Genomic DNA, 20,616 nt, shown 5'->3' with positions numbered 1-20,616 from the left:
AAAAAGACAGAGAATATATGCCAAACAACAAAAAATAAAAAAACAGACAAAATCTCAAAAACACACACAACTAAACAAAATGGAGATGAGCAATCTCCCTGATAAAAAGTTCAAAGTGATGTTAACAAGGATGCTCACTGGACTTGAGAGAAGAGTGGATGAAGTCAATGATAACTTCAACAAAGACAAAGAAAATGTAAGAACCAATCAGAGAATAGAATAACGAAATGAAAAATGCACTAGAGGGAATCAACATAGATTAGAGGATGCAGAAGAATGGATCAACAATCTGGAAGACACGGTAGTGGAAATCACCCAAACTGAACAGCAAAAATAAAAAATAATTTTTAAAAATGAGGATAGGTTGGGGCACCTGGGTGGTTCAGTCAGTTAAGCATCTGACTCTTGATTTTGGCTCAGGTCATGATCTCACAGTCATGAGATCGAGCCCCATGTCAGGCCCCATGCTGGTTGTGAAGCCTATAATGTTCTCTCTCTCCCTTTCTCTCTGCCTCTCTCTCTCTCTTTCTTTCTCTCTCTCAAAAGAAAAAAAAAAATGAGGATAGGTTAAGGAACTTCTGGGACAACATCAAGCATTTTAACATTTGTATCATGGGGGGGCCCAGAAGGAGGAAAGCAAGAAAAAAGGGCAAAAAATTTACTGAAGAAATAAATAATTTTGAATAATTTCTTCAATAATATTGAAGAAACTTCCCTAACCTTGGGATGAAAACTGACATCCAGGTCCAGGAATCACAGAGTCCCAAATAAGATGAACCCAAAGAAGTCTACCAAGACACGTAATAATTAAAATGTCAACAATCACAGATAAAGGAAGATTCTTAACAGCAGCAACAGGAAAGCAACTAGTTACATACAAGGGAATCCTCCACATAAGGCTATCTGCTGATTTTTTAGTTTCTGCTAAAACTAAAGTCATTTAGTCATTAAAGATATTCTGCAGAAACTTTGAAAGCTAAAAAGGAGTGGCATGATCTATATTCAAAGGGCTGGAAGGAAAAAAACCTATAACCAAGAACACTCTACCTGGCAAGGTTATCATTCAGAATTAAAGGACGGATAAAGAGTTTCCCAAACAAAAGTTAGAGTTCATCACCACTAAATTGGCCTTACAAGAAATGTTAAAAGGACTTAAGTGTAAAATAAAAGGCCATAAGTAAGAAAGTAAGAAAGTAAGAAAATTATGAAAAAAACAGTTTCACTGGTAAAAGCAAACATATAGTAAAGGTCAATCACTTATAAAGCTAGTATGAAAGTTAAAACACAAAAGTAGTTAAATCAGTTACATCTACAACAACATGCTACTACTAAACAACCAATGGATCAACAAAGAAATCAAAAAGGAAATCAAAACACACCCTGAAACAAATGAATTTGAAAACACAATGTTTCAAAATCTTTGAGAGGCAGCAAAAGCAGCTCTAAGAAGGAAGTTTACAGCAATATAGCTTACCTCAAGAAGCAAGAAAAATATCAAATAAGCTATCTAACCTTACACCTAAAGGAACTACAGAAAGAATAAACAAAGCCCAAGTTAATAGAAGGAAATAATAAAAATCAGAGCCGAAATAAATGAAATTAGGACTAAAAAAGCAATAGAGAAGATCAATGAAAATAAAAGATGATTCTTTGAAGAGATAAACAAAATGAACAAACTTTTAGTCAGACTCATCCAGGAAAAAGGAGAACTCAAATAAAATTAGAAATGAAAGAGGAGAAGGTACAACCAACAATATAAAGATACAAAGAATTATAAGGAACTACTATTGAAAATTATATACCAACAAACTGGACAACTTAGAAGAAATGGATAAATTTCTAGAAGCATGAAATCTTCCAAGACTGAATCATGAAGATATAGAAAATCTGAACAGACCATTTACCAGTAATGAAATTGAATCAGCAGGGGCGCGTGGGTGGCTCAGTCAGTTGAACATCTGACTTCCACTCAGGTCATGATCTCGCAGTTTGTGAGTTCAAGCCCCGCATCCAGCTAAGAGCCTGGAGCCTGCTTTAGATTCTGTGTCTCCCTCTCTCTCTGCCTTTCATCTACTTGCTTGCTCTCTGTCTCTCAAAAACAAACATTAAAAAAAAATTAAAAAAAAAAATTGAATCAGCAATCCAAAAACTCTGAACAAACAAAAGTCCAGGATCAAATGAATTTGCAGGTGAATTCTACCAAACATTTAAGGAAGAGTTAATATCTACCTTTCTCAAACCATTCCAAAATACTGAGGAGAAAGACATGCTTCCAAATTCCTTCTAAGAGGCCAGCAACCTGATACCAAAACCAAAGCTACTACAAAAAAAAAAAAAAAATTATAAGCCAATATCTCTAATGAAATTTAAAGCAAAAATCCTCAACAAAATATTAGCAAACCAAATTCAAATTAATTCACATTAAAATAAGTAAGTCACAGAGAGGAAAAATACAGCATAGGGAATATAGTCAGTAACACCAATAATTTTGTATGATGACAGATGGTGACTACACTTACCATGGTGAGCACTGAGTAATGTACTGAATTGTTGAATCAATATGCTGCACACCTGAAACTAATATAACATTGTATGTTAACTACATCAATAAAAATAACTAAATAAAAATAAAAAATGTTTAAAAGATCATATATCACAATCAAGTGGGACTTATTCCCTGGGATGCAAGGATGGTTCAATATCTGCAAATTAATCAATGTGATACAACATGTTTAAAAAAATGAAGGATAAAATCCTTCATATAATCCTTTCAATAGAGGAAGAAAAAGCATTTGACAAAATTCAACATCCATTTATAATAAAAACTCTCAACAAAATGGGTACAGAGGGAACATACCTCAACATAATAAATGCCATATATGGCAAACAAAGAGCTAGCATCATACTCAATGGTGAAAGGTTGAGAGCTTTTCCCCTTAGATCAGGAACAAGACAAAGATGTCCACTCTCACAAGTTTTGTTCAACATACTACAAGAAGTCCTAGCCACAGAAAACAGACAAGAAAAAGAAATAAGAGACATATAACTTGGTAAGGAAGAAACAAAACTGTCACTATTTGCAGATGACATACTATATACATAGAAAACCCTAAAGACTGTTAGAACTAGTAAATTAATTCAGTAAAGTTACAAGATACAAAATTAATATGCAGGAATCTGTTGTATTTCTATGCACTTTAAATGAAGTAACAGAAAGAGAAATTAAGAAAACAATCCCACTTACAACTTCATCAAAAAGAATAAAATAAATAGGAATATATTTAACTAAGAAGGTGAAAGACCTGTACTCTGATAACTATAAAATACTGATTAAAGAAACTGAAGACAACACAAATAAATGGAAAGATACACCATGCTCATGGACTGAAAAATTTAATATTGTTAAAATGTCTATAATATCCAAAGCAATCTACAGATTCAATACAATTCCTACCAAATTATCACTAGCATTTTTCATAAATCTAGCATTTTCACACATCTAGAACAAATAACAAAATTTTTATGGAACTACCAAAGACCCTGAATAGCCAAAGAAATCTTGAGAAAGAACAACAAAGCTAGAGATATCACAATCCCAGATTTCAAACTCTATTATAAAGCTCTAAAAATCAAAACAGTATAGTCCTGTCACAAAAACAGACACAATGGAACAGAATAGAGAGAAGAAGGCAAGAATATACAGTAGGGAAAAGACAATCTCTTCAACAAATGGTGCTGGGAAAACTGGATGGATACACACAAAAGAATGAGAATAGGCAATTTTCTTTTTTTACACCATATACAAAAATAAACTCAAAATGAATTAAAAACCTAAATGTAAGACCTAAAACCATAAAAGTTCTAAAAGAAAACACAGGCAATAGACTCTTGGACATAGGAGTTAGTAATATATTTTTGGATCTGTCTCCTTAGACAAGGGCAACAAAAACAAAAATAAACTGGGACTATATCAAACTAAAAAATTTTGCACAATGAAAGAAACCATGAACAAGACAAAAAGACAACCTACTGAATCGGAGAAGATACCTGAAAATGATATATCTGATAAGGGGTTAGTATCCAAAATATATAAAGAACTCCCAGAACTCAACACCAAAAAAATCTGATTAAAAAATGAACTCAAGACCTGAATAGTCATTTTTCCAAAGAAGACATACAGAAGGCTAACAGGCACATGAAAAGATGCTCAACATCACTAATCAGGGAAATGCAAATCAAAACCAAAATAAAATATTACTTTACACTTGTCAGAAGGGCTAGAATAAAAAAGACAGGAAAAAACAAGTGTTGGTGAAGATGCAGAGAAAGGTAACCCCCAAGCACTATTGGTGGGAATAGAAACTGATGCAGCCACTGTGTAAAAGAACATGGAGATTCCTCAAAAAATTAAAAATATAAATACCAGGGGCGCCTGGATGGCTCAAGCTAACTCTTGAGTTTGGCTCAGGTCATGATTTTATGGTTGTGAAATCAAGCCCTGCCTTGGGCTCAGCACAGAGCATGGAGCCTACTTGGGATTCTCAGTCTCCACTCTCAAAAAAAATAAGTGAACATATATATATATGGAGAGAAAGAGATAGAGAGGGAAGGAGGGAGGGAGGGGGAGAGAGAAAGAGTGAGAGAGGGAGAGTGAGGGAGGGAGGGAGAGGGAGAGAGGGAGGGAGGGGGAGAGGGAGAGAGAGAGAGACCATATAATCCAGTAATTCCATTTCTGGATATTTACCCAAAGAAATGAAAACACTAATTTAACATGGATGGACCTAGAGGGTAATAAAACAGAGAAAGATAAATAGCGTATGATTTCACTTATACGTGTAATCTAAAAAACAAATGAACAAACAAAAAACAGAAACAGACTTATAAATACAAAAAACAAAGTGGTGGTTGCCAGCAGGGGAGGGAGGTGCGGGGATGGGCAAAATAGGTAAAAGGGATTAAGAGGTAAAAACTTCCAGTTACAATATAAGTAAATCACCCTTTCAATAAAGGATGAATCTTAAATAATAATCCTAAACAAAGGATAAAGAAAAAAGGTCACCTCACCAAAAAAATATGTTTTTTAATTTTATAAAAGGAATCTGTAAGTTTCCTCCCATTAGAAAACAAAACGAACACCAGACGCAATACAAAAAGCATTACCGAAAGCATCCTATCCTACTCCTTTTCTGCTTCCTCTGGGAAGGAAGGAAGGAAGGAAGGAAGGAAGGAAGGAAGGAAGGAAGGAAGGCAGGCAGGAAGGAAGGCAGGAAGGCAGGAAGGCAGGAAGGCAGGAAGGCAGGAAGGAAGGAAGGAAGGAAGGAAGGAAGGAAGGAAGGAAGGAAGGAAAAAGGCAGATTAAATTAATCAAGGAAAACTAACACAAGAACAGAAAATTAGGACGTGCTCTGTCAATGGGTAACAGACCAACAACACCCACAATGATTGATCTCAACACTATTATAGTGGCCCAAGTAAAATATACTTTATTTTTCACATAGAGCTCTAAAATTTCATTCATTCAGCAACTGAAATAATCTCCTGTGTTAAGAATAGTCAAGGTAAGCTCTTTTCACACTGGAAAATTATTACAGCCAACATAATCCTTTACTCCACATTCCTGTGCACTTCAGTACCAAATAGTTTCATCTTCCCCTCAAAACTTAAAAATAAGTAAGAAGTAAATCAGTCATGGGGATAAAAAGTATAGTGTAGAGAATATAGTCAATGATATTGTAGTAAATTTGTACGGTGACAGATGTTAATTACACTCAACGTGGTGAGCATTTTGTAATGTGTACAAATGTCGAATCACTAATGTGAACTAATTTACATGAAGTAAAATACACCTATTTTAAGCATACCGGCCAGTGAGTTTTAATAAACGTACACATTTGTGTAACCACTTCATTTAAAACACAGAACTGTTCCCTTCATGCCCCTTTTCAGTCAATATTCCCCCAAACCCAGTCTCAATCAATCAAAACTCCATTTTCTATCACTAAAGTTTTGGGTTTTTTTGTTTTGTTTTTGAGAGAGAGACAGCATGAGCACATGAGGGGGGTGAGGGACAGAGCGAGAGAGAGAGAGACTGAATCTTAAGCACGCTCCATGCTCAGTGTGGAGCCCAACGTGGGGCTTGATCCCACAACCCTGGGATCATGACCTGAGCTGAAATCAAAAGTGCAACATGCAACCAACTGAGCCACCAGGCACCCTTCCTGCCACTCAAGTTTTATCTGTTGTATAGTTTCACATAAAAGAATACCCATGTTGCTGCTTATATAGTAGCACTTTCTTCTTACTGTGGAGTTGTATTCTGGTTTGTAAATAATTACACAATTTTTGTATCTACTCGCTGATGGAGGTTTCCGGGGGGGGGGGGTTCCCCCAGTTTATGTTATATAGAGCTACTATGAACATTAATATATAAGTCTTTTCTAAGGACACGTTTCCAGTTTTTTGCAAAAATACCTAGGTATAGAATTGCTCTATAAATAAGCATATGCTTAACTTAAGAAAATACCAGTGCAGAGTAGCTGTCCTATTTTACACTCCCTTCAGCAGTGGGAGACTTCCAGCTGTTCCACATCCTCGCTATCATTTGTATTGTCAGTCCTTAATTTTAGCCATCAAGTGGGTATGTGGTAGTATCTCACCGTAGTTGTAATTCATATTTCCTTGACAGAAATGATGTTAAGTATCTTTTTATGTGCTTATTGGCCATTATTCTGTGATGTATCTGTTCAAATACATCTCTCACCTTTTTTCTTACTGGGTTGTCTTCTTGAATTTCAAGAGTTCTTTCTATATTCTTGATAGGAGTCCTTTGTCAGTATGTATTATGAGTATTATCTCTCAGCCTGTGGCTTGCCTTTGCACTCTCTTAATGGTGTCTCTCAAGACTAAAATTTTTAATTTTGGTGAAGCCCAATTTATCAATTTCCTTTTTAAAAATCTGTACATTTTATATCCTGCTTAAGTAATCTTGGCTGACTCTTAGATCAAAGATTTTTGGTTTTTCTAGAAATCTTATTGTTGTAGCACTTATAAGGTCAATGTTCCATTGTGAATTAATTTTTGTCAGTTAATTTTTGTCAATTAATTTTTGTATAAGGATCATGACTCATTTTCTCCAAATGGATATTTATGTCAAAAATCAATCGCCCATACATGGATCTACATCCAGATACTCTTTTCTGTTCAATTGATACACCAATATCAAATTACTGAATAACTCTAACATCATAATAAGTCTTGACATCAGGTAGTGTAAGTCCTCCAATTTTTTCCCTTTTTTCCAAACTATCTTGGCTATTCCAGATCCTTTGAATTTCCATATAATTTTAAAGTCAACTGGTGAATTCCTATGTGGCAAAGAAAACTTGCTGGAATTACACTGAGTCCATAGATCAATTTAGGAAGAACTGACATGGTAACATAATACTGAGTCTTTCAAATCATGAAAATGGTAAATCTCTCCATTTATTTTGGTCTTTTTTAAATTTCTCTGAACAGTGTTTCATGGTTTTCATTTTTCAAGTCTTACACGTATTTTGTTAAACATACCCCTAAGTAGGGGCACCTGGGTGGCTCAGTCAGTTAAGCGTCCGAGTTCGGCTCAGGTCATGATCTCACGGTCTGTGAGTTCGAGCCCCACGTCGGGCTCTGTGCTGACAGCTCAGAGCCTGGAGCCTGCTTCAGATTCTGTGTCTCCCTCTCTCTCTGACCCTCCCCCATTCATGCTCTGTCTCTCTCTGTCCCAAAAATAAATAAACATTAAAAAAAAATTTAAAAAAACCTTAAAAAAAACCATACCCCTAAGTACTAATGCTTTCTCATAATTGTAAACGTATTTTTTTTTAACATTTATTTATTACTGAGAGAGAGAAAGCATGAGCATGGGAGGGGCAGAGAGAGGAGGAGACACAGAATCTGAAGGACGCTCCAGGCTCTGGACTGTCAGCACAGAGCCTGACGCAGGGCTCGAACCCGCAAACCCAGGGAGATCATGACCTGAGCCGAAGTCAGATGCTTAACCGACTGAGCCACCCAGGCGCCCCAATTGTAAACATATTTTTAATTTCATTTTTTAATTGTTTATGCCTAGTATATAAAAATATAAATTATTTATGTATATTGACTTTATATCCTGAAAAGTGTGTTAAATGAACTTTTAACTCCAGTAGCTTTCTTACAGTTTCCTAAGATTTTCTATATTTACTCATTCATGGTTATGTTGTCTATGAAGAAAGACAGTTTTACCTCTTCTTCTCCAATAATTTATTTCCTTGTTTCGGTGGGTACTACATCTTTAGTATAGTATTGAACGGAAGTGGTCAGAAAAGACATCCTTGCTTTTTCTCATCTCAGTGGGAAAGTGTTCAGTTTTTCATCAAGTGTAATGTTAACTGCAGATTGTTCAAAAATGTCCTTTTATTGAGGTGTTTCCCTTCTATTTCTACCTTTTCTAAGAATTTCCTTATATAAACATGTATAGGGGTTGCATTTTGTCACAGGCTTTTCCTGTATCTAGTGGGATAATCATATGCTTTTACAAATATTTTGTTAAGATGGTGAACTACATTTACTATTTTCTTCCCTCTACTTAACTGAGGTGTAATTTGTTCTTGAAACTTTTTAAAGAGGAAACATATAAAGCAATTGGTTTAAACGTTTTTTTCTTTTCTAATTATAAGCTTTTTTTTAAGCTATAAACCTCCTCCTTGCGCTGTTGTAGCTGAATCCCACAAATTTTGATGTTTTCATTACCATTCAGTTCAAAATATTTTCCCATTTTAAATCCATGCATTAAGAAAAGCTGATAATTTCCAAATATTAGGAAATTTTCTAGATATATTTTCATCATAAATTTCAACTTAATTCTGCTTTGTCAAGTAACGATCTGCATGATATCTCAATCCTTTTACATTTACTGAAACTTACTTTGTGGCCCTACACATCCTGGACAAATGCTCCATGTGTACTTAAAAAGAATTATATTCTGCTGTTGCTACACGTCACATTATAGCTTTAGATATCAATTAGGTCAAACTGGTTGATACTGTTGTTCACATTAGAAAATGTCCTATGTCCTTACTGATTTTCCTGTTGCTTATTTTATTAGCTACTAAGAAAGGAACACTAAAATCTCTAAATATAACTGTGAATCTGTCTAGAGTTTTGTCAGTTTTTGTTTTATGTTCTCTGAACTCTGTTACTAGGTACATAAACATTTAGGACTGATAGGCCTTCTTGATGAATATGTATGTTTAATCGTTACTCTTGTTAATAACACTTGACATTTGCTTTGCCTGATATTAATATGAGCACTCAGGTTTTATGATTATTATTTGCATGTATATCTTTCCCCATGCTTTTAACATGCCAGTCTATAGTTGTTTTGACATTGCTGGTGTTTATTTCTCCTTTTATCTTTTTATCCAAGAGGGAAGGCACAGATCGTAAATGTATGTCTCCACGAAATGTTTTCAAGCTGCACACACCCATGTAATCCAGCCCGGATCAAGACACAGAACATTCTCAGCAATGTTCCTCATGTCCACTCCTGCTCATCCCCACCCCTCCAAGGAAAACCGCTGACTGACTTCCAACCTCAGAGGTTCAAACTTGAAGTTTCTAAAACATTTGAGTTTCTGGTATTTATAAATCAGGAAATCTGCATTTCTGACATCCTTTGAGAAATTAGATATGGCCACCCTGGTGTATGTCCCCTTGAGGCGGCAGCAGCCTGCTAACATAGGAGCAGCTGTCCTGAGAGTGTGGTCTCTGTAGGCTTACCTGGGTCACCTCCTTGTTTGCTCACCTGCCTGGCACATTTATTTACATCTTGCTATTTAAAGTGTGTTTCTTGTGGAAAGTATATAATTGGACGTTGCTTTATTATTCAGTCTGACAATCTGCTTTTTATCTGAAGGGTTTAGGTCATTTATACGCAACTATCCATATGGTTGGGTTTAAGTTTACCATCTTGTTATTTGTCTTTATCCCATCTTTTCTTTGTTGTCCCCCCCCTTTTCCTATCTTCTCTTAGATTGAATTTTCTTCCATTTTATCTCCACTCCACCTATTGTCTTATTACTGATATGTCAACACTTTTGTGTGTTTACTCTAGGGTTTATAATAGACATCTTTAAGATATAATATTCTACCTTCAAACAATACTACACCTATTCATGTATAATGGGTACTAAACTTATTCATGTCTATTACACAGAAAAGTTTCAACAATGTATGTCCATTTTCCTTACTTAACCTTATTGTATTGTTTTCATACATTTCACCACTTCCACATGCATAATCCTCACAATATGTTATTATTTATGTTTTAAATAGCCAGTTATAACTCTCAGATAACATTTACTCAATGGAAAACAAGACAAGGATATCTGCTTTCACCACTGCTGTACAATATAGTATTGGAAGTTCTAACCAGAGGATTTAGACATGAAAAAGAAATAAAAGAGACAAACTGGAGAGGAAGAAGTAAAATTACATCAGTTCACAAATGACATAATTTTATATGTAGAAAACCCTGAAAATTCCACACCAAAAAAACCCCAAAAAAACTGTTAGAGCTAACAAAATTCAACTGAGTTGTAGGATACAAAATTAATACCCTCAAATCAGTCGTATTTCTATATACTAGCAATGAACAATCTGAAAATAAACTTAACAATTCCATTTACAATAACATCAAAAATAATAAAATAGGAATAAATCAAACCAAAGGGGTAAAAGACTTGTACGTTCCTATACCTAGTCAATGAAATGTTGATGATAGAAATTAAAAAGAAAATAAATAAATGAAAAGACATTGCATGTTCATGGACTGGAAAACAATTTTGTTAAGACGATAACACTACTCAAAGCAATGTATAGATTTAATGCAATCCCTATAAAAATCCCAGTGGCATTTTCAGAAACAACAACAAAAAAAATCCATCCTAAAAATTCATATACAATCTCAGAGGTCCCCAAATAACCAAAACAATCTTGGAGGACTTTCAACACTTACTACAAATTTACTAGAGTAATCAAAACAGGGTGTTACTGGCATAAAGACAGACATATAGAAAAACAGACTAGAGTAGCTCAGAAATAAACCTTCACATATATGGTCAAATGACTTTTTATAAGGGTGCCAAGATCACTCAATAGGGAAAGGATAGTCTTTTCAACAAACAGTGCTGAGAAAACTAGATACCCACATGTAAAACTAGATATGCAACTTCCAATGAAGCTGGGATCTTACCTTATGCCACATACAGAATTAACTCCACCTGGCTCAAATACAAAACTGTAAAAGCTGAAAATATAAAACTCTTAGAAGAAAGCACATGGGGAAGGCTTCATGACATGGATTTTGCAATGATTTTTTGGATCTGACAATCAAAAGCTAGGAAAAAAAAGAAAAACTGCACTTTTATCAAAATTTAAAAAAATTTGTGTATCAAAGGATATCATCAAGAAAGTGTAAAGACAAAAAAAAAGTGAAAAGAAAGTCTACAGAATGGGAGAAAATACTTGAAAATCTTATATCTGATAGGGTTAATATTAATATTAATATTAATCTAATAGAGTCTCTAGCCCTAATTTCCAATTTACAGAAAAACAGAGGATAGAGGAACAGGTTAAACATTAGCCTGAGTAAAAAAAAACAGACAAATCTAGAACAAGAGATATCCTAAAAGATGTCCTAAAAGATATCCTAAAAGCCTACTGGCTTAGTAAGGGTATTGTGCAAGATTAAAGAAAAGAGACAACAACAAAAAAATGCATGATTCTTGGATTGTGATTAGGGAGCAAGGAGTGAGCTTTAAAAGACATTCTTAAGATAACTGGGAAAATATGAGTCCCTATATTATGCAAGAAAATGCACGCATACTTCAGAAACGCATACTGATACAGTTAAAAGTAAAGTGTTATGATGTCTGAAACTTAGTGTTAAATAGTTCTGTCCCCCCAAAAATAAGACAGAAAACATGACAATGTAAACAACTGTCAAATTTCAATGGAAGGTATGGTGTATGAGTGATTACTGTACTATACCTTCCTCTTTTCTGTAAATTTGAAAATTTTCAAAATGAAAAGTTTAGGGTAAAAAGCCTTTAGGCCACTAAATTGCACAACTTAAAATGGTTAAGACAGTGAATTTCATATTATGGGATTTTTATCTCACAACAAAACCCTATCCCCCTGCCCTCCCCACCAAAAACAAACAAACAAACAAACAAACAAACAAACAAACCCAGAGCTTGGGTATCTGACACTGTACTGGAGAAGTATCCTGCACAGCCCCATTCTCATAGACCATGATGTGAACGGTGTCCCCTGGAGTTATGTAGTGGTCTTATTTTGAAATAGAGTTAGAAAGAAACACAGAATCTTTATACGGAATTAAAATAAAATTAGGATAAGATATATTGTATGATAAAATTACTTTTATAATTTGTTATTATTAATTTTAGAATGCAGAGGAGGAAGCAAGGCATGATGATCTGGCCCCAAATCAAGCACAATTGGTTAAGAATAAAATGCCCAAAGCAAACCAAACTGGCCCCACACCTGGGTTGATGGATGGAGGAGGTGGAGGTGGGAGAGGTCGGCCTTCTTTAACGGCTAGTGTAGACTGCTTGGCTGAACGGATTGCATTAATGAAATCTTCATGCTGTTGTCTCCAGTTAGATCTCCTCACAGGTTGATGCTATAAAAAAGAAAACCAATATATACTAACCTCGACTGTACATCTGTCCCTTGCAACTTTATTTTAAGCTGGGATTTAAATTTACAGGACATAGGACTGTGAAATTTGGAGGGAAAAGAAAATTTGTGTTCAAGAGTACAAAAAGAGATTTGGAAAAATACAGTAATAAAATTTGCAAGTCACAACAGTGTGGGAAAACACAAAATAACAATCAGAAAAACAAACGACAACACTTTACAGAAAGACTTAACTGTAAGATGAAAAGGGACTTTCTTCCAAGTTAATTGCGAGATTTAATGCTACACTAATGAAAACATAAACGAGATTCTTTTTTGCCACATCTGGAAAGTATCTGAAATACATTTCGAAATCTAAGTGAGCATGATTAAAAAGAAAACAGTAAAGGTGGATTATACTTACATGACATTACACTGCACTATCAAGCAAAAATGAAACCAGAGAGCCAAAAAGGGGCTTTAATGTACTTAAGGATGTAATCAAGAAGAACAAGCACGATACTGATAGTACCTTGGACTGAGGAGCTGTTCTCACAATGAGAATGTCAGTGCCCTGTAATCTTTGTTTCAGGGAATTGAAAGGTTTACGCTTTTTGTTGAAGAGTTTCCTACATATTGGTCCATGTCTTTCCTAGAAAAGAAACAGTGGGGATTAAAATTTTTAACATGTATAGTCACAAGGTTTGTACTCAGGCAGCCCCCACTAGAATGACGGGGTTCACCTTCGGAGCCAAGTTCATTCTCTAACTCTCAAATCACAGCAGAGCAAATCCATCTGGCTCTCTCCACCCATGTTACACATCACTAGATATTGCGTGAGGGCAAGGTCAAGAAAAGGCCTCCACAGCTACAGAGACTTATTTCGAATTTGGTTTTATACACTGAACTCTACCACTTGGGCTGTGTGAATGATTCCAGGCATTAAATAACGTTGAGAAGGCAAACATTCTAGTTTAAATTGAAATAAATATTTTTGATATTGAGCTAGGTACTCACTGAAGCCAAGGAAATTTTCCTGTCTCCTGTTTCCTGCCTCCATGGTTTCCAAATTCCGTGAGCAAGGCATCCAGTAACATACAGGGAATCTGAGTCCCAGCAATCCTAATATTCCATTTTACCGTTCTTTTGAGATAGCCCTTTGCATACAGCAGGGGGAAACTTAGCTCCTACCGATGGAACCTTCTCAAGAAAACTCTTCTTACCACTCAGCAATTTCAAAATTGAATTCAACGGGGCCACTTTTCTACATAGAGCACGTTAAACTACTTAACTTCCTCAAGGAGTGGAGAGGTTTCAAAGAAATATTTGAGAACATCTGCAAAAGACAACTGGGACAACCATACAAATAAGTGAAGAATACACCAATTCCATTTACATTATGAAAATATTTTCTTTTAATTTATCCAAACATTTCACATCCATGAAGTCATCTATTTCAGAGCAAATCTAAACTTTTAATATTAAGTTTTAAAGTGTTACAATATTTAACATTTAACAGATAATCGGCAGGGAAAACATTCTTTACTCCAGCCAAGTAATCCTTTAAGTAGTCAACATTTCTAGTACATAAAAAACGGCACCAACAAACAGAGCTTTGCCTGTGTACCACCCTTACAAAATCTGCTAGGGCATCACTGCTATAGAATTATACCAACAACTTTCCACTAAATGGCCTCTTCCTTGGTGGATATGGAACTCATAATGGTTAACACACAGTTCCTTTGTCCAGACCCAACAAAATACGGACTGTATAAAAAATCCCTATACTTGGTTACAAACAAGCTATACCATTTTATTTTTTTAAGTTTTATTTAAGTAATCTCTACACCCCATGTAGGGCTCAAACTCATGACCCCAAGATCAGGAGTCACATGCTCTACTGATTGAGCCCTCCAGGTGTCCTCCATTTTATTATTATCTTTTTTAAGTTTATTTATTCTGAGAGAGATAGAGAGGAAGCGAGACTCCAAAGCAGGCTCCGCACTGCGGAGCCTGGATGTGGGGGCTTGAAGCCACAAACCATGAGATCATGACCTGAGCTGAAATCAAGAGTCAGACACTCAACTGACTAAGGCATCCAGGCGTCCCCTCCATTTTAAATTAAAGGAAAGAAAGGTATCACATCATTCGATCAAATGCTCTTTGTAGCCTGGAGATAGGCCTAGAAAGTAAAAAACAAGAAGACGCCAAGACACATTTGACATTCAGTGATTCCATTTCAAATGGAATGGTACCTCCTAGTTCTGCAACTCATCCTTATGGGGTGCAAGCCTGGCTTGGCAAAAAGCAGCACACCGGTGGATTCCTGGGCCACAACAGGCCCTGTGAACTCCTGTTTCTAAATTCAGGAAGCGCTAACTATAGTTAATCAGAACAGGTATTTCATTTTTAAAATTCCCCAGAGAAACAAAACTTACAACCTTATTATATAGTCTTTTGCCCCAAATATAGTCAGGTATATGGTCCAAAACCTTTAAGTCTGCTTATGTCTCCTTGATCTAAAATGTTCAATCTCATAGTTGTATTATCACCTTAAGTTGTTTGTTTGTTTTTAATCATTTTTCTTGGGCATCTCTTTAGAATACCGAGGTCTAATACCTGTTTGATTCCCCAATTTTTAAATAAAGTAAGCTTTTATTCCACTTTATAGGCATCAATCAGGGGACTTGACATGCAGTTAGCTTGAATCTAATTAACAATTAAATCTTGGAACAGGCCTTACATCCATTTTGTTCAAATTACATAAAACCCCTGAAAATTGAAAGGTTCTGTCTTCATACGTGGCAAAGCAGGAAACAGAGGGAGGTTAAAGGACTTGTCAGAATTAGTGACAAATTTGAGGCTAAAAGCCAAGTTTCCAGATGCTCCAAATTCAATGTTCATTCCTCTTGACTAGCTAATTTCCCTGGTGCTTTGGCCTTAAAATTTGAATTTTTGATGCTTATAGAAAAGGCAAAAGAGCCAAAAGCTCTCAAGAGACAATGAGCTGTGCCAAAACACTTTCATCTGGCATCCTTTTTCTAAGAGTACCATGTTTAATTACACTCCCTTCTGAATGGGGTGGCATCTATCCGCCTCAGTGTCCTCCGGGCCTGCCAGCCATAGGTTATCCTATCCTCTTCCCTCGCTTTCTCTCCACATCTGTCTTTAATCTTTGCCGCTACAGCCTCCTCACTGACTTGACAGTTCATTTAACTCCAACGAAACACATCTACAAAATGTCTTTATGTTTACCAGAACATCTGCTGCAAAGCGTCTTCCACAGACTTCACAGGGAAGTAACTCCTGATTGCCATCTGTATAAGATCCAAAAGCACATTATGTTAGTTTCGTGGAACTGCCTGCCCAAGAAGAAATGACTAACTGGAGGGGACCTCAATAGCTTGATCTCCTCACTCTTTTCCCTCCCCACCAACTTCTCTTAGGAAGATATTTCATGAACTCACCCATTTTCCTCTTCTAACAGAGACTTCTCACTTCACTAAACAGGTAAATTCCATATCCTTCAGGCAACCAGAGTACATTTAATATACTCCTAAACTAAGCACCTGATAGCTTTGCTTTAGACAGAAGTACAAAGTTAATACTTTAGTATAAAGTCATAAATTAACTGGGGCACCTGGGTGGCTCAGCTAGTTGAACGTCTGACTGTGGATTTTGGCTCAGGTCAATGATCTCACGGGTTTGTGGGATTAAGCCCTGCACTGGGTTCCATGCTGACAGCACAGAGCCTGCTTGGGATCCTCTCCCTCTCTCCTCTCTGCCCATCCCCTCACTTGTGCGCACGGTCTCTCTCAAAATAAATAAATATTTTTTAAAAGTGATAAATTCTCTAACAGTAACATCTTTGAGATTCCTACTAGAGTGCAACGTCTGTGTGTGTGCTCAATGAAGGCATGGCAATTTATCATAGGTCATATGTAAAAGATCACCTAATAATCAAATTTAAGGTCAACTTTCCTGAGAATGGCTTTCTCTCTCTCAAAGAGTTTTGCGGGAAAAACTCCTACCTGAGAGAGAGTATAAAATACTGATGAAAAGGACCGAGTAGAAAGAACTGAGGAGTTCTAGCTAAATCAAGAAAGATGGGACCATTACAGTGGAGAAGCATGTGAGGATAAGCATCATCCTAGGGGTGGTGTTGGTGTCAGACCTCTTACTGAGGTCAGTGAAGAACACTCACTGCTGGCATTTTATATACAGTTGTGAATGAGTGAAGGACTATAATCACAATACGCTCACTACTTGCTATTGTTATTGATATTCAACTATAGTGTTTTAAAAGTTAAATGAAGAATAAAGTCAAATATTAAAAAAAAAAAAAAAAAGGCAGGAGATTGCACCCACATATGTCCCATGTCTCAAAGTACCTGACCCCATAGTAAGGTGCTTAGTAAATACTTGTTGAATGCATGGGCCAAACAAGAATTGAGTTTCTACCACAAGACCAGTCATTCAATAAATATCTGCTACATGCAACTCTGTAGAAATATTGAGAGAAACCATACATATGTCCGGCACAGAAAAGAATGTGGGCATCAATTACATTAAAGTTAGATAAGTGTCAAAAGAAAAGGAAAACATGGAATTCTGAGAAGATTTTGCTTCTTATTACTTAAAGTTCACCTGGATTGAATACATAAAGATTAGAAAAGCTGATCATGGAGAGGACTTTATATTAGATTAACAATCTGGGCTTTATCCTACCAACAAGGGGAACAATCGCTGACATGAAGAAGAATCCGAACAGAGCTGTGGAAGGTTCATGTGACAAAGGTGAGGAGGGCCGAATGGACGGTAGCGGGAGGGAAGATGGGATTTCAGTTAAAAAGCTAAAGGTGTAGGCTGGAACCGGAAAGAAAAGAGGAAATGGGAGACACCAGGCTCAAAGAACTGACAACATGACTAGCTGTGGAGGGAGTGGGGAAGTGGCAAAGAGAGAACAGTGCTGAAGGACACAGAACATGGTCGGGCTGTGGACAGAAACAGAATTTGAAAAGAAGGGCCATCTTAGTAAGAAAAATGACCTCAGCTTTGGAAATACTGAGTTTGAGAGAGTCATCCAGCCAGCAGGATGGAAATGAGGGAGGTCAGGGCTAGAGACACAGATGTAGGCTTTGTTTGGAGAGTGATGTAAAGGCATGATATTGCCAGGGAAGAGGTCATGGAAAGAGAAGTACAGGGATGATCCCTAGGGAACTCCGTATTTAAGGGCCAAGAAGATGAGGATGATAAGCCAGAAGGAGAAACAGGAGAGAACAGGGTCATGGAAACCAAGAAAAGGTTTGAAAAAGGAAGGACTGATTAACAGGAATCAGATGGTAGCTCATTACAGACATTGTTGATTTAAATGATTTCTTCTCACATCTGCCAGATGGTATTGTATTTGCAACACAGGTCATCCATTACAGCATACAGAAATATTACTCTTCCTCTCTGTTCTTTTGGCCTTCTAACTCTGTAAAACTGGGTCTTAAAATTGTGGGTTTTTTTTTTTTTCAGCAAGAATATTCCACCCTTCCACACACTTACTAGTGAATAAAAGGTACTCATCTTAATTACAAAACTGCTTTTTCTAAACTGCTAATGAAGGATGATTTTTATGATTATTACTGTGACGTTTGTGTAGTGTTTTCCGGTTTCCCAAACGCTTTTCCTATGTAATCTCCTTTACTTCTCACAGCAGCCCTGCAAGACAGAGTTGGTACCACCTTTTTTTTTTAACAGATAAGAAAACAGAGATTGAAAGTTGGGGGACTTCTCGAGACCACAGGTAGTAAGCAATAACACTGAGACTCAAAACTTGAGTCTCTGTCTCTACAAGTATTAAGACTATGTATCCAACCATTACCATAAGTGCAGATATGTCAGTACTAACCTGCAAAACAAATGGAAGTCCCTGAAGGATAAATAGCCTCTGATTTAAATCCATGAGTTTTAATTAGTTCAATGAGTTTAAAATAATGCGATACGATATTCAACAGAACACCTGGAATACTGCACTCTGAAGCTTGACTATAAGGAAGGGAACACGTGCCTAAGTCACTTAAACCAAACATGGAGATCAATGAGGTCTATAGTACTTGTTCCAGAATGCTGAATCACATAGAATATATGATCACTAGAACCTTAAAATAATTTAAAACAACCAAAAGGCCTTGCAACAGGTGAATGGTTATACTGTTAACATCCAAACCCTGGAATACTGTTCAGCAACAGAACACTATTGATATATGCAACACCTAGATGGATCTCAATGCTGAGAAAAGCCGATCTCAAAAGGTCACATACTGTATGATTTCATTTGTGTAACAATCTCAAAATGACAAAATTATAGAGATGGAAAATAGTGATTGCCAACAAGGAAGGCACGGAGGTGGTTGCGACTATACAGGATACAATGAGGGAGACCTTTGGGTAATGCAATAGTTCTGTAGCTATAACGTGGTTGTGGTTATTATACATGTAACAAAATGGTCTGGAACTATAAATGAACATTGCACCAATGCGTGTTTCCTGGTTTTGATATTGTACTATAGTTAGTTAAACTGGACCTTAAACTGGGGAAACTGGGTAAAAGGTGAATGGGATCCTACTATTTTGCAATTCTTGTGCACGAATTTTATTCAAAATAAGAAGTTTAAAAAAACATCTAGGGGTCAGCAAATTGTGGCCAGTAGGCCAAATCTGGCACTGTATGTTTTTGTACATAAAGCTTTATTAGTAAAGAATCACACCCATTTGCTTGTTTATATACTATCTATTGCTGCTTTCACACTACAACAGTAGAGTAGTTGTTAACAGAGACCGTATGGCCTACAAAGTCAAAAATTATACTAAAAAATAGGTTGCCAATCAGTGAATGAGAATATAGTGATTAAAAACGATCTGTGGGAGAATAACATGGAAAATGTTAATGATACATTTTTATTCATATATTTACAAATAAAGACTGGAAATAGATCATTACATGTATAGATATACATACACACACACACACACACACACACACACATATATGTGATACACACACCTAAGTGATAATAAAGGTGCACGTTTAGTTTCCTGCATTTTCAATTTTTCTACAAAGAATACTCATTATTGTTTTAAAAATTAAAACACTGACATTTTTAAAAAGAACTCTTTGATAGGAAATATTCTAAAACAGTAAGTACCAACTTAGCTATTTGTCTTTACCCTAAGAGGAGTATTACTTAGTAGACTATTAAAGTGGCCACTGTTTTTACACATTGGCTATTATTTTTATACATTGGTTCAAAATCTTAAGACAATTTTTTAAATAAGGAAAATAAAGTGATCTGGAAGCCATCAACAGTTTTGTTTAGCATGTTAACAATGAAAAATAAGCATCACAAAGATCTCGGTTCAAAAATTTTATGAGAAGCCTGGAGAGGATTATGGCTGTAATGAAATTGGAAAAAATTTTACTTCTGACTAGACCTACTATTTCTGAGCTGGAAGTTAAGAATGCTCTGTACAGACACCTACCAATCCACACTTCCTTACAAAGGCATGGTAGAAAAAAGAAAAGGAAGACATTTTCTCATTCAGTTGTCAGCGAATCAAAAAACTCTCACGTTGTCCTTTGCAGTCCAGAACATACAACTACTACCAATATCAACATCTTCCATGGCCCTATGGTGAAGGGGGTAACAACTTATTAACTTATCTCAGGAACATGAGTTCTGAAAGAAAAAAGAGGAATTAAGACAGGATGGCAGAGAGAACACCCAAATCAGTTTTTGCTTTCCCCCCAAGTCCCCAAAAAACTGCAGTAAAGGAAAAGAGACAAAGAGAGCCACAGGTCATGGAGGAAGGAAGACAATAAAAAAATTGGACTCTGGAAAACTGATA

The 20,616-nt window shown here is 36.1% G+C and overlaps 1 protein-coding gene across 2 annotated transcripts in view; it reads right to left on the bottom strand.

Moving 5' to 3' along the window:
- Positions 1-20,616, bottom strand: part of ZC2HC1B (zinc finger C2HC-type containing 1B) — a 42,241-nt gene that overhangs the window by 16,178 nt on the left and 5,447 nt on the right. The window contains exons 2-4 of one of the 2 annotated variants that reach the window (XM_086708063.1): positions 15,976-16,037; positions 13,253-13,372; positions 12,586-12,724 (exon numbers count right to left, since the gene is read on the bottom strand). In XM_086708063.1, coding sequence (XP_086564189.1) covers positions 12,586-12,724; positions 13,253-13,372; positions 15,976-16,037 — 321 coding nt within the window. Of the gene's footprint in view, positions 1-12,585; positions 12,725-13,252; positions 13,373-15,975; positions 16,038-20,250; positions 20,448-20,616 lie in introns of both variants that reach the window. The other variant, XM_086708064.1, reaches the window with a different exon arrangement.

This window comes from Puma concolor, chromosome B2 (assembly GCF_028749965.1).
Source record: "Puma concolor isolate L17-30 chromosome B2, mPumCon1.1.hap2, whole genome shotgun sequence".
Taxonomy (NCBI): domain Eukaryota; kingdom Metazoa; phylum Chordata; class Mammalia; order Carnivora; family Felidae; genus Puma; species Puma concolor.
Note: the sequence above shows the minus strand (reverse complement) of the source record. Positions and strands in the feature narration are given on the sequence as shown.